This window comes from Drosophila busckii, chromosome 2L (genome assembly GCF_011750605.1).
Source record: "Drosophila busckii strain San Diego stock center, stock number 13000-0081.31 chromosome 2L, ASM1175060v1, whole genome shotgun sequence".
Lineage (NCBI taxonomy): Eukaryota > Metazoa > Arthropoda > Insecta > Diptera > Drosophilidae > Drosophila > Drosophila busckii.
Genome location: NC_046604.1, coordinates 12,216,282 through 12,231,284, shown reverse-complemented (window position 1 = coordinate 12,231,284; position 15,003 = coordinate 12,216,282). Strand labels below are relative to the sequence as shown.

General features: G+C 40.1%; 1 protein-coding gene across 2 annotated transcripts in view; it reads left to right on the top strand.

Annotated features, from left to right (window-relative positions):
* Positions 1-14,749, top strand: part of LOC108607754 (receptor-type tyrosine-protein phosphatase-like N) — a 33,696-nt gene extending 18,947 nt beyond the window's left edge. For both annotated transcript variants that reach the window (XM_017998780.2, XM_017998779.2), the window contains exons 3-11: positions 6,250-6,303; positions 9,087-9,144; positions 9,212-10,642; positions 11,278-11,361; positions 11,447-12,074; positions 12,129-12,350; positions 13,314-13,511; positions 13,576-13,742; positions 13,796-14,749. In XM_017998780.2, coding sequence (XP_017854269.1) covers positions 6,250-6,303; positions 9,087-9,144; positions 9,212-10,642; positions 11,278-11,361; positions 11,447-12,074; positions 12,129-12,350; positions 13,314-13,511; positions 13,576-13,742; positions 13,796-14,228 — 3,275 coding nt within the window. In that variant the 3' untranslated portion in view covers positions 14,229-14,749. The remainder of the gene's footprint in view (positions 1-6,249; positions 6,304-9,086; positions 9,145-9,211; positions 10,643-11,277; positions 11,362-11,446; positions 12,075-12,128; positions 12,351-13,313; positions 13,512-13,575; positions 13,743-13,795) is intronic.
* Positions 14,750-15,003: the final 254 nt, after the last annotated feature.

Genomic DNA, 15,003 nt, shown 5'->3' with positions numbered 1-15,003 from the left:
ACGTAGCTGAAATTAAATCAATTAAAATTCGTGTTGGTGGCAGCACGCAGCAGCTTTAGTTATGATATTAGTTTGTATAAAAATAAATAATTAATAAATTGATACGTAGTCAGACTAGCTAAGCTAAGCTCTACCATTGCCTGCTTACTTGACTAAACTATAAGACGCTTTGTCTATTTTTTGCAGCGTCTCGCTTAAGTTTATGTCGCTGTTTATTTGAAGTTCGTGGGGCGCCTAATTGTGTGGCGAAAATTGTTGTTGGGGCTGCATAAATCAGGCGCTTATATATTTATATTCAAATATGAAATTATGCAGCATGTGGCAAAGCCGCAACATAATGAAAAAAGTGTAGCGAGTGAATTGTGTGTGGGCAGCTAAGTTGACTGGCAAATGAGTTGCAGTTGAGCGTATAAAACAGTTGCACAAGCATGTGGCATGCAACGCCTACAGCTGCTTTATTATGTTTTATTTGTTTGCTTTGGCTTTGTGCAGCGCATTAAATGCTTAGCAAGTAGGCGCGTGTGTGTGTGCGTATCAAGGCTCGCATAACTCATATTGCTTGCTTTTGCTTTTCGCCTTTTTGGGCGCGACGTCGCCGTCGCTTCTGCTGTTTATTCTTCGCTTTCGCTTTTGTCAATTTCAATTCCATTGCCAGTGGCTCTGGGATCTGGCTCTGGCCCTTGTTTGTCGCTGTCTCTGTGCCCACGATTAATGGCCGCCGCCTGGCTCTTATTATTTATTTTGTGTGCTTGCCACACGCTCGACAGTTGTTTTAACATGTCCTTGTTAGCCTTGTTATGCTGCCATGGCCATTGACACATGTTGTCTCTCTCTCCCACTCTTTCTCTTTTTTTCAAGCTCAAACAACATCATTAAAGCGTAGCTAAGCACAACGCGCTGACATGAAAAGTGTTTTTAAAACATCAAACTTAGGCGACATTAAGCTGCTTGCTATAAAAATTTGTTCAAGCGCACAATGTGTTGCATACTTTTGTGCGCAACAAATTTTACTTTAATGCTCAGCGCCCAAAGCTTTATATAAAATAAGACTGTGCACATATATAAAGTAAAAAACTCATAACCCACACAAATAAATGTCACTTTGATGCTGCTTCAGCTTCACTTCATATACATTTCATTATAGTTCATTTTAATTTGCTTTGACTTTTCATTTCCAAGTAAATATTGCAACTCAAAGCTGGAATTTTTTAATATATGCCTTTGATTTTCTGTGTGTGCGTGTGCATTTCTCAGTAATTGTTGCATATTGCAATTTGATGATTTACACAGAAGTCGCAATCAAAAGGATTTCTGGCAACAAATAAATATTTCTGCAAAAATGCAATTTACAACAATTTTTAAAAAAATAATTACGCTTCGTTGCTGCCCACATTTTCTGTGGCTACTGCTTTAAGCAATATTAATGCGAGCAATAAATAAGTAAAAATTACAACATGCTTGCCACATGTACCGCAACCGCTGAAGCTGCTGCTTACCTTAGAGTCGAGTCGGTGCAGAGCGCTGCTTCTTCTTTATGCGCATTACACATGCCACACGTTAGCCGCAGCCCCAGCGCACAGATTCCCTACACACGTGTCATGGACTCTGGACACACGAAGCGTAGCTAAAAAATAAAATAAAATGAAAAAATGTTATGAAATGAAAATCTTTTTAAAATGCCTTGACCCAGCAGTCGACTCGACTAAGTAAACAACTTTCTGCTCTGCTCTGCTCTGCTCCTGAGCAAGCAACAGGACTCGACTGAAATATGCATGACCGTGTGGACATCAATCAGAAATGCGACTGAGCACGCCCATACGCCCCCCCTAACTCACATTGTGCACGAAAATTTATGGGCGGAATTTTCAATTTTGCCTTGCGGCAAAAATTTATTAAATTGTTGCGGTCGCCAGCGCTCGTCAACGCTTCTTACTTGCCACACAGCCGAGCGAGGCAAGCCTGCGGCATAATTTATGTGTAGAAAATTGAAATAATGTCAGTTTGGCAAAATACCATTGAGACATCAGCAAAACCAACACAAAGTCTGGCCTAAACAGCATCCATTGACAGTGGCTTTAATTTCTGCCCCACTACACTTTGGAGTGATGACTGGTTGAAGTTAAAGCCGTCAACGTATCAATCAACTCCCAACTGCTGTGTGAAGTGCAATGGAGCGAAGTTTGATTTGCTTTTTGCTGCATGATGTGCAGATTTTTGATTTGTTTGTGGCAGTTTGGCATTTGCAATTGTTTCAATTGCTGCTCATCGATCATGGGCATCAATTTTGACAGCGTGCTAAGCTGAAGAGCGTTGTAGACTATGAGCTGACTTCGATATGGCTTAATATTCAGCTCTGATGAGAGCAGTGCTGCCAGCATTTGAGAGGCAATATAAGCTAGATTAAGGAAAAAATCAAGCTAGATTAGGCTAAATTCAAAAAATGAAATTAGGAAATTACGAATAGTAAAAGTAAAAAAAAAAGGTCAACGCCTGCCAATTAAAATAGGCTGATTTCAGGCTATATATATTTTCAAATTTTATAACCTATTCCATTTTTAAATATGCTAGATCTAGCCTGAAATAAGCTAATCTGGCAACACTGGATAAGAGGCAGGCAGCGTATAAAATTTCTTAATAGTTCAAAGCTTTTTTATTGTGTAGCTGCAACATCTTAAAATTATTATAGTAATTCAATAATTGAAGTAAAAGTTTCGCAAAAATATAATTCAAATAAATGAAATTGAAGATATTTAAAAGCGACAACTCATAGAGCAAAGTTATAATGTCAAAAAACATTTAATTATGAATTTTTTATATTTTTTGCTTATAATTCAAATAAAATAAATTAAAAATATTTAAAGCGAAAACTTATAGAGCAAAGTTATATATTATATTATATTATATATTTTATTTTTGGTTTATTTATATTCTAGCTTAAGTTATTAATTTGCTATGGCAAAGCTGCAACTATTTTTTTAATACAAATGTTAGCAATTATTATTTACTCGTAAATCTACATTTTGTTTATTTTGGCAGCAATATATAAAGCTTATGCTTAAGCTAGCAAAATAATTGCATTCGACAGCATCTCAAAATGTTATCATAGCTTATAATAAAATTCGCTTAGATTTAGTTTGTTAAGTTTGCTTTAACTCAAACTTAAAGCCAAAAGTTTTGTCAGCTACTCTCGCAAAAATATGAAATTTCATCAGCTCAAAAAGTTTGGCGCATCAAAAATTTTAAACCATTTTTCTTATTTTTTTTCGCTGCTTTGTATAAATCCCAAAAGTCACGGTCTGAGCTGCAGCGTCGTCAGTTCGCTTCACATCAAAGTGAGCTGCAGTTTTTGTTTGGCTTTTATTTTAGTGCGCGCAGGCCATAAATAAAGTTGGCAACGGCAGATAACGTGGCAGCTATTGAGGTGCACTCTCGTTCGCTTTATTTTGTTTGTTAGCCGTGCGTCGTTCGGCACACCTATTGAACCATTGAACTATGGCCACATTGCGTATACGCCGCGTGACTTTTATCAGCTTTTCATGGCTATGTCGTTAGCGCACATGATCATGCATATTTATGAGTCGAAGCACAAAGGCGCGCGTTTGTTTATAAACTTTAGCGCTGCGTTGTGATTTGCGCTGCGCATTTTCCTTTTTTTTTTTTTTCACACTCACACACAATTAGACACAAGCGTTGAAATTGCTGCTGCTGTCGCTGCTGCTGCTTTAGTTGATTGGCTGTCAGTTTTTAAAGTGTTTGCATGCGCGGCACGTGCCGCTCTTTTCACAATTTTGCACATTTATTGACAATTTCGCTAGTTTGCTGCTCCAAACTGCGGCGTGGCAGTCTCGAGACTAAGCGCTCCTCAATCTGTCAACTGTAGTAGCAGCGTTCAATGCTGTAAATTTCTATCAAATGGCTTAGCCAACATTGTTGTTGTTGTTGACTGCTCGACAGGCGACGTGACTGACAATGACGTGAGCTGCTGCCAAGTGGCAGTTTGGCTTGTCCCGCATATTTTAGCTGCATTCCCGCTTGACTTTCAAACATTCCATTTGCTTATCGCATAAAGACATTCGACTTGCCACATTTGTTTTTTGCTCAACAGTTGCCAAGCACATAAAGTTCTTATCAAATGTGCTGCAGGGCCAAATAAAATGGCTAGAAAAACATTTCATTGCTTAAAATAAAGAATTCGAATAACTTAAGCACACTTCAAATTCAAATTCGTTTAAAGTCACTTGCCCTCTAAATTAGTTAGAAATAATTAGCGTTTGTTAGTTTGCTGCATTTTTAATTTACTGCAACTTTGTGTTTAATTCTTTATAAAACAAATATTTGCAGCATTTTTATATGTACTACAAATGCTTTAAATATTTATGACAATATTTATTTAGCTTCAATGCAAATTCAAATATTTTGTAGTTTCTTTTATTAATTTCATTTTTGTTTGAATTCTAGCTCATTCTTTTGATGTTTCTATAATTATTGCTATTGCTATGAACTTTTGTTTCCATGCTTATTTTCTCTTAGTGTAGCTATCGCTAATCTCTGGCCAAATCCGTGCCGTCTTATATACCCCACGTGTTGCTCTGGCTCATTAAGTAAACGCCTCATAATGAGCGAGCGCACGCCGCGGGACATTAATTTGCAGCTCTGCACCCGGGGGGTGGGTGTTGGGTGGGGCAAGTGCAATTACTCAACAATTAAAAACAAATGCTTAGGCCGCCGCAAGGCTCAAGCGACTGTTATGTGGGCAGCCTAATCAGTTAGACGGAGGCGACACCGAAATTACTTTAGCTTAATTAATGGCCAACAAATGTTCGGCGCGTCAACAGGCAAAGGACCAGCCGCAAAAACAAAACACACACACACAAAAACTGTTGACAAGAAAGTTTTTTGTGGTAGTAGCTAAGGCCTCAAAATGCGCTGGGCTAGTGACTGGGAATTGCTAGTGAGTGCCCTGACAGTTGCTGACGTGAACTACGTGCTTACCAAAGCTCATCTGCTGGGATGTGGATGTGGGGGAAAGTGACACATATTTCCACAAAAAAGCCAAAAACAACAGAATGTAACGCAACGTAGGCGTTGCGATGCGGGTCTTGACGTCACAACAGCAACAGCAGCAACAGCAACAAGAACAAACATGGCCAAGAGCACAGACAATGTGCTAACAGTTGATGAAAGTTGCAGAGCAAGAAGCGAAAAAAAAAATGTAGAAAAGTTTGAAACTGTCGAAAAAGTTGTTAAAGTGGAAGTAGCTTATAAAAAAAGGGAAAGCACATTTGTTAATATTAATTAATTTATTAAGCAAAAGCACAAGCTTGAGCTATAAAAATATTTTTTATATTAAATGCAGGCAAATAAATTAAAGAGGCAAAACAAATAAAATAAATAGAAATAAATATGCTAAATAAAATAAATTAAAGAGGCAGCGCATATTTTAATATTTAAATTTATATATTAAGTGCAAATGCAAATAAAATATATTAAATAAAAATAAATTTGCTGCTTGAGTTATAAGTATATTTTATAAATTAAAAAGGCAGCGCATAATTTAATATTTAAATTTATATATTAAGTGCAAATGCTTCAGATATAAATGCATATACTTAATATTAAATATTTTACTTAAATAATTGCTGCAGTTCTTAGCGCTAAATATATAAACTTAACTTAAAACAAATTAAAATAAAAATTTAAACATAATTAGCTGCAACTATGCCTTAAATTATAGAAGCATAAATTGTATTTCTTGCAGTGTAAGCAGCACTTTGAGTGCAAGCTACATATGAAGAGAAGTGCGGGCATATTTTGTCGTTGTCTGTCAGCGCTCAGTTTGCTTGTCCGTCCGTCCGTCTGTCTGTCTGTCTGCGTCATGTGCGACATGCTCATAAAAAACGTTTATTTAGCCAAGAGCCAAGCAAGCGATACCAACGACAGCAGCAGCAGCAGCAACAACAATGGCGTCAACAGCAGCAACGACAAAATGGCGACGTGCCAAAAAATAACACACTCAGCAGCGTGTGTGTGTATGTGTGTGCTTGTGTGTGTGTGTTAGTGTTTGCCTTTGCGTTGCGGTAATGCTGATTTGCCTTTTACCACATCATTATGTCTTAACTCGAAATTGTTGTTGGTCTTTTGCTTACGCCAACACGTTTGTTAACAACTCTTTCATGCGCTCCAACAACTATTTATGCTACAACCCAACAAACTTTACTATATCGCTATCTCTTTCTCGCTCTCTTGCAGGTTGTCAGTTTGTAAGGACACTTTGCATACCGAACGCCGAAGTCTGCTACGATGGTAAGTTGGATAGATATACACAGACGATTAACTCGACTACAACTAGATCTGCGCTTAAGATTGTTTTTATTAAGTGTGTGCAGCAGCCATGATAAACTTCTTGGCTAATGTGCGCGCAAGTGAAAAGAGCTTATACCAAATTTATGAACATGTGTGTGCGCTTTAAAATAAACTTTATTTATTATTCAGGCACTCGGTTGGGTAATCAAGATTAACACGAAATTGATATGCGCATAGTTTTGCATACGAAATTTGCATAATTTTTATGACTCAATTAAAATGAAATTATGACAAAGCTAACCAAATATATTTTATATTAATAGACAGTGAGCAAGTTGAAATAATTAAAGTTTGCATTTATTTCAATGTAAAAATCATAGCACACTTTGTAGCGCTGTCAAGAGCTGTTCAATTTCAATTAAGTTTGCTAATCAATTAAAATGTCGGAAAATAAATGAAAATTACTGACTAAATTAAAATTAATTACTCATCAATATACTATGAACACATTAGCGAAAAATACAATTTTAAATAATCTTTTGACAACTGCTTTCATTTTATTTACAATTATATTTTGTTAATTGGCGTAACTTTTGTTTAATTTACTACAAAGCAAATGCAAATATTATAATATATAACAAATTACAATTTTCAATCATCAATTTTCCATTTTCCTGAAGCAGAACTAAATTCTTTTGCATAATCCCGAATTATTAGCTATGTAATTGTAACTTAATCAACAGCTTCAACTTATAAATAATCTAATCAACATCTAACAGTCTAATTTGCTAATTATTTAACAGCTTTGACCTCAATTCTCTGCGTCGCACTCTAATAAATTACGCTCTTTGAAATATTGTACAATCTTTTTTATGTCCTTAAGCTCAGATAACAAGTCCTTGCACACATGCTGTTTGCATGTCCTTACATGTGCACATGCCTCGAACTATCTATTAAGAGATATATTTGGACTAATGACAGGTCTTGGCCTCCCTCCCCACTCGACTCTGTTTTCGGCTCAGCTTGGGGCGCGCTCAATTGCACTAAGTGCATAGCCTGAAATATAAAACGATTTCGCACACAAATATTCCGGGGGCACACCCTCAGCAGCTGCAAACAATGTGCTTAGCCCTCCAGTGTCAATGTGCCAACAGTTACCCAAATGTGCTGCACACTTCTCGAGCCGAAAAATCCCATTTTTGTGGGTCAAATTGCATTGGGCAACAGCTGAGCACTGAGCTGAGCTGAGCTCAGTGAGTGCAAGTGCTAACTCTCGTATTTGCAAAGCTCTTCACCAGCAAATGCTCAAGTGCTGGCTTGAGGGGAGTCAGTCAGGCGGGCAGTCAGGCAGGCGTTGACTAGCACTGCATTATCGAGAACACACTCAATTACTTATGTAAGCGCTGTGAAAAGCTCCGAAGGGGGCGACAGAGTTCACTCAGAACAATTGCAACAGCAGCTGCCGCAAAAACCTGCGAAAATGCGGGAAATTGCACAAAAATAGTTGACCTCAAAAAAAGAAAGAAAACAAAATGTAAATGTGAAAATAGAATAAAACAAAAACCAGCAGCAGCAGCAGCAGCAGCAGCAGCGAACAACGACACGCGGTCTGAGCGCCATACACTGACAGATAAATATATATACAGCACTATATGCATTTCAATTTGCAATTTAAATAATTCCCAGCACACGCCATGAATAATTTAAGTGGCGAATAGTTGAACAAATAAACTAAACGTAGTTGCAACTAATGGCAAAAGTAGAGCGCGTATATATATATAAAATTTACAAATATATATAAAAGAATTTAATAAGCAACTAAAACATGCAATATTAAAATTCCAATTCTTTGTTTTATTATTTTGCTGATTTATATATTCAAAAGTTGAAGCCGTTAAAATATTTCGTATATTTATTTAATATTTTTTTAACTTCAAATAATAATTTATAGCATTTTCTATTTCTATTACATTGTCTATCCATTACATACATCTATTTACATAAATCTTTAAATTGATATACACAAAAGCTTAACAAATTGTTAAAGTATGTGTGTAAAAGAATAAAATATAAATAATAAAATAACATATTTTTTTAGTTGCACACATTTTCTAAACTTAGTTTTGCTTTTTAATAATCAGAAAATAAATTTATTATTTACAAAAATATTTGAAAGTTTTTAAAATATTTTACTTAAAGCATTTAAATTAGCAATTAACTTATATAGCAAAATTATTTATGATAAATGCAAATTCATATTATTATTTTATTTATTTGCTATTTTGCTTTTTAAGAATTTTTTATTTAGAAAAATACTTAAAATATTTTGCTTAAAGCATTTAAATTTGCTATAGCAAAATTACAATTCATAAATAAATACAAATTCATATTATTATTATTATTTTATTTATTTGCTATTATTATTCCTTGCCTCTTTTATTATTTGTTAGCGGGCACAATTTCTTGCAGTGCACAAATATATCTATGCACACATGCTCGCGTTGCTCTTTGTAGCTGTACATGAGTGCACATGTCTGCGTCTGCGGCTGTGCGTGTGTGTGTATTGGTGTGTGTGTGTGTTTGCGGTTTTTGCGTACCGTTGTGCATTATGCAAATGACGTTTAAGACAAGCCGCTGGCAAAGGGATTCGCATTGCAACGCACGTAAATCAGAACGCAAACAAAAGGTGCAACAAAAGTGGGTGGGGTGGGGGCGCTATTAATGCAGTTTACGTGGCTTGTTTAACGTTCCCTCATAAATATTTGGCTTTCATTTATTTGCAGACAACATCTTTGGAAAGTGTATACCCACCACAGGAGTTGCAGTCGAAGACATTGAGAGGTAATAATGAGTCGTCGGGCAGTTTGGACTGATTGGTTGATTAACACGTGCGTTTTTGTATTCCCAGGTCCGTACTCAGTGAGGACGAATTTCGTTTACTTGGTACAATGCTTGAGGAGCTGCAGGGAGAGGGGCTAGGGTGGGAGCATGCTTACGTGCAGTGCCGCATTCAGGGCACGCTCTTCTCGCTGCAACGCCATCAGCAGCTGCCCCCCAACCTGTGCGCCAATCTGGCCCCGGCCTCGTCCGAGCTCGAGGACGATCCTGTGGGCGTGTCCGCCTATGTGCGGCTAGCGCCCCCTCAACTTAGCGAGGCGGCCATTGATTACTACGAACAGCAGTTGCCCAGCGGCTTCTATCCGAGCATTAAGAAGAAGAAATTGCAGTCACAGCAGCAACAGCAGCAGCAGGAGAAGGAATCTGGCATTAACACCATTTTGCATGAGCTACAGCTGCAAGAGCGGCGTCGTCTGCGGCATGATCCACTGGAGCTGGAGCATTTCGGCAAGCTGGAGGGTCATGCCAAGCACACGCAGCTGGAGCAGCCAAGCGTCATGGATGCCTTTCTGGACACGGAGCGTCAACGTGAGCAGCAGCAGTTGGGCGATGAGGAGGCGAAGCAGAAAGTAGAGCTCTACCAAATGCTGGCCGCCTCGGAGCCCGATCCGCAGCCATATCAACGTAAGACGGCAGTGCCAGCGAATGCTATGGACAAGCTGGAGGCCATAGTGGAGCAGCAGCAACGACAACTGGACAAGCAGCAACAACAACAGCAGCAGCAGCAGCAGCAGCAAGGAATTGATACCCTGATGGTGCCTGCGGAGCTGAGCGAGTCCAATGAGTTGTACTTTCCGAATAACTATGCGCCCTTCAAGCGACCTTCGTACTTTCGCGAACGCCAAGAGCCGCAGCTTGAGTCGGATGTGGTGGAGCCGGAGCTAATGAAGCGTCGTCCTGCGCCCAGCGATCTCAACTCGCAGGAGCAGGCACTCATCTTTGAGTCCGGCTTGCTGCGCAACTCACTGACCCCACTGGAGGAGGAGGCCATGCTGAGCTCCAATAGCTATCCGCGCGGCGCGGTCAACCAACGTGTATACACCGAAGGTGGACTCCTGCTGGTGCCGCCCCATCAGCAGCGCCAGCAGCAACTGACCCAAGCGGACGAGCCATCGGATCTGAAACAAGCTTTGCTAGCCAACATCATGGGATTTGCCCGACACGAGCGCTTGGATGTGAAGAAACCAGGTCCACAGCTGGGTCCCCCGGCTGAGCTGACAGTACTCACAGCTGCCTCACACTCAACCACTGCAACCACTGCGACTGCTGCGGATGGCAATAAGGAGGTGCTGCCTGCTCATCTCAAGGGCGGTGATGTCAACGAGCCTTTCAAGAAGAAGAAAGTGGTCAAGCAGGAGCAACAACAACAACAACACTCGGACGAGGATCATGCGCCGCATACCGTAGACACTGAATATGCGCATGTGTTCGTTAAGAACCCGTAAGTACAGTGGGGCAAAAACTATAGAAATACATTATTTATTAGATAGTTGTTTAGTTAAAGCTCAAATATGTATGAAAAGTAAACAATTTCTCAAGAAAAACAATCATAGTATATAAAAAAAACAACATTTAAATATTATAAAATCAAACATTGCTTTAAAATATAATTTTAACAAAGTTTTTCTTAATATTACATATATTGGTTTATTTATTAAAATTCAATCATGCAGATATAAAATATATTTAAATATGAAAATTAAACAAGAGCAAAAAACAAATTATAAATATATTATAAATTTTTGAAATATAATAATTGCATTCATATATCATATATTCATATTTAAAAAAAAATACAAGAAAAAAAATAGTAAAATTTTAGAAATAATAGTAAATTTGATAAAATATTTAATTTCTGAATTTTTTAAATATAATAATTGCATTCATATATCAATCATGATACAAAATTCAAAACAAAAATACAAGATAAAAAAAAACAAATAGTTTAATAAAAAAATAGTAAATTTGTTAAAATATTTTATTAAAATGCATGTTTTACTTTCTATGATCGTCTAACTATACAACTCTCTCTCTCTCTCTCTCTCTCACACACACTCTCTCGCTCTCTTTCTGCAGAATTGACAGTTGGTACGATGGGCAGCGGATCATGAATGAGCTGGCACAAATACTACACATGCAGGGATACTTTTCTTATTTAACGTAAGCAATCCAATCCAACTCTCCAAACTGCAATACACTTTACTCTCCCTCTCTCTCTCTCTTTCTCTTTCACTCTTGCTCGCAGCGTTCAACCACACGTGGTCAGCTTCCGGGTGGACTCAAACAACCCCGAACGCAAAACGGCCGCCGATGTGGCGCGTTACATCAACGAGAATCGCGGCGTGAAGAACAACATACAACGTCGCGTGGGCTTTTATGTCGTCCAGGCTGGTGTGGGCGACAAGGTGAAGGATCTCAAACGCGATCCGAGCGTCTCTGCCTCGCGCATTGAGCTGGCCGAGCAGGGTCCCGATGTCACCCATATAATGGTCTATATGTTCGCCGGAGCCGGAGCAGCGGCCATTGTTGTCATTTTTGTCACCCTGATCCTGATCAAGCGCCACGATCGCAAGCGCGATAAGTTGGGCGGACTGCAGACGGGCACAAGCGGTGCCGAGAGCTGCAGCAAGGACTATCAGGATCTGTGCCGTGCTCGCATGGCCGGCAAGAATGGCAACCAGTCCACGTCGGGCGGTGGCGCGAATGGCGGCGGCGGTGGCACTGCTGCTGCTGAGCCGGCGCACAGCGGTCGCATCACCTCACTGAGCAAGGAGAACGAGGCGCGACCGCCAAGCTCACGCTCCAGTACATCGTCCTGGAGCGAGGAGCCCGCCCTGACGAACATGGACATTTCCACGGGACATATGGTGCTGGTAAGTTGTCGCCTTCTCACTCTTTGGAAGCTTTCGATTAATCTTTACCCTCAGTCTTATATGGAGGATCATCTACGCAACAAGGGACGCCTGCAGCGCGAATGGGAGGCCTTGTGCCGTTATGAAGCCGAACCAAATTCTCGAGATGCCGCATCGCAGCCGCAATGCTCTAATCTGAATCGACCTGGCGCTCCTTTGCCCTATGATCACTCACGCGTTGTGCTAAACCATCTGGCGAACGCTGAGGGATTGGACTATGTAAACGCTTCCACCATTGTAAGTGTTAAGAAAAAAGACGATAAACGATATAAAGAGTAGCTAACAATTAAGTTAACGATATACAAATAAGTCGTTGAGGCATGAGTATATTTTATTTAACGATAAACAATTTTACGATATATACGATATTCGTTCTAAAATATATAGCTTCATCAATATGTAGCATATAGGTTAAACGATACGGCTTAACGATATTCACTTTAATGTAATACGTTATAACTTTTACGATATTCAAACAAGTTTTAGTTGTAGGCAGTTCACTTTAAAAATTAATCAATATTTTATATTTACGATATTCAATTTACGATATATGTATATGCCTTACGATATGAATTTGTACGATATGTGGCTTAACGATATACATTTGAAGGACATTTGCTTTTATGTGCTGCAATATAAATCATTTAACGATATACAACATTAATGCACAATCGATTATACTACATATCGTTTAATATACGATATGTGGCATTAGTGATGTCGAGTCATGATACAATAATACAAGGTAGAGGATCGAGTTCTTAGGTTACTTTAGCTTCGTCTTCCTTTTTGCTGCTTTCTCGCTCTTCGCTCTTATCCGTTTTGTATACGGTTGTGAGCGAGAGCGAATGAAGCAAAGTACCCAAACACTCAAAAAGAAGAGTGCAGTCCGCTACGTTGTATTATTGTATCATGCTTGGAGCTATGCATTTGTATTAGTGTGTGAACGTCTTTGCTTAGAGCGAGCGGCGGCGCTCAAAGTCGTGAGCGCTCAGCTCAGCTCAGTCAGCGATCAACCTTTGACGTGTGCGGACCTAACTGAGGTGCAGGCTTGAATTAAAAATAAATTGTGTGAGAGTTGCTTAGAGAGAGCGCTGAAGCAACTAAAATGCATAAATTTAAATACTTTATTAAGCAAAGCGATCTCTTACTGTTTAATTAACTACTTTCTCTCACTCTCTCTCCTTCGCTCTCTTGCAGACCGACCATGATCCACGCGCACCCGCCTATGTGGCGGCGCAAGGTCCCTTGCCCGCCACTTTGGCACACTTCTGGCAAATGATTTGGGAGCAGGGCGCTGTGGTGATTGTCGCACTGTGTCGCCTCCAGGAGAATGGCGAAGTGGCTTGTGCGCGATATTGGCCAGAGGAGGGCGCCGAGGTGTATCACATCTATGAGGTGAGTAGGCGACAACGTTAAGCTCACTAGCAAACTAAGCCCAAAATTGTCTGCCCACTCACAGGTTCATCTAGTAAGTGAGCACATATGGTGTGACGACTATTTAGTGCGCTCGTTCTATTTGAAAAATCTGCGCACCAGCGAGACACGCACAGTGACGCAATTCCACTTTTTGTCCTGGCCACAGATGGGCGTGCCGGCGCAGGCGAAGGCGCTGCTTGACTTCAGACGGTGCGTATCATTCGATCTGCTTAGCTTAATTTTAATTTAATTTTGTTGCGCAGCAAGGTGAACAAGTCTTATCGAGGTCGCTCGTGCCCCATTGTGGTGCACGGCAGCGCTGGTGCCGGCCGCACTGGCTCCTATATATTGCTGGATCTGGTGTTGGGACGCATGAACAAGGGCGCGCGTGAAATTGACATTGCTGCCACGCTGGAGCATTTGCGGGATCAACGCGCAGGCGTGGTGGCCACGCGTCAGCAATTCGAGTTCGTTCTGATGGCCGTGGCGGAGGAGGTGCATGCCATACTGAAGGCATTGCCAGCGAACACCTCGGGTGAGAAGCGTGAACTGGACAAGGACAAGGAGCCGCTCAAGGAGGACAAGGCGCAAGAGGCAGCAGCAGCAGCAGAGGAACAGCAGCCGCAGCCCAGCACCAGCAGCGCCGCGGCCGCCGCCGCCGGCATAAAGAAAACGCCAGAAACGAAACAGAAATAATTTCTCTATCCCCTATTGTATAATTTCCCAAAATATGTTGCAGCGTTCGGGGGTCTACATTTCTTAGTTTCCTTAGTAGTTTGTAGAGCAAAATTCGAGCTCAAGAAATTTGCATTTTGGTTTAGGCACTTGGCGAGTTCGAAAAAGGCTTCAGAAACGGTTTGGCCAGCGTTGGCGAGAAAGTGCAAATTGCTTGAGCTTCAAATTTGCTAACCAGATAATTCAATTTTTATGCAAACATAAAGTTTGTAGCACTTACTACTACATATATTATTATATATATATCGCTCACTGTAGAGCCGTGTGTAGAGCCGCATCGGTGCTTGTCGAGCATTTGCAGCACGCCGCTGTGGTGTAACACCAGCCCGTGGCATCTACAGTGCGTCTCTGTACGTGGCAAGCGGGTGTGGCGAGCACAGTGCCTCACAGTGTTGCCCCGCACCTGCAAAGAAAACTTTTTGCTTCATATTAACATATGGATTATACGACAAATATATTATTGATGTTTATACGATATATTTATATAATATTTATAGCTTATAAGCCAAAGACAAAGCGAAACAAAACAAACAATTTGAATGAATTTTATTAAACGTATCGTTTCTCTATTCGACGTGCTTGAAATAACCAGATGATAAAAAATTGATTGAGAAAAGGATCTACAGCAGCAACCGAAGCTGGTATACATATGCCGCTAATACACTCACACTTACAAATTTACACTCTCACATATTTACACACATACACACTAAATCGTACCTACATAAACGAGACG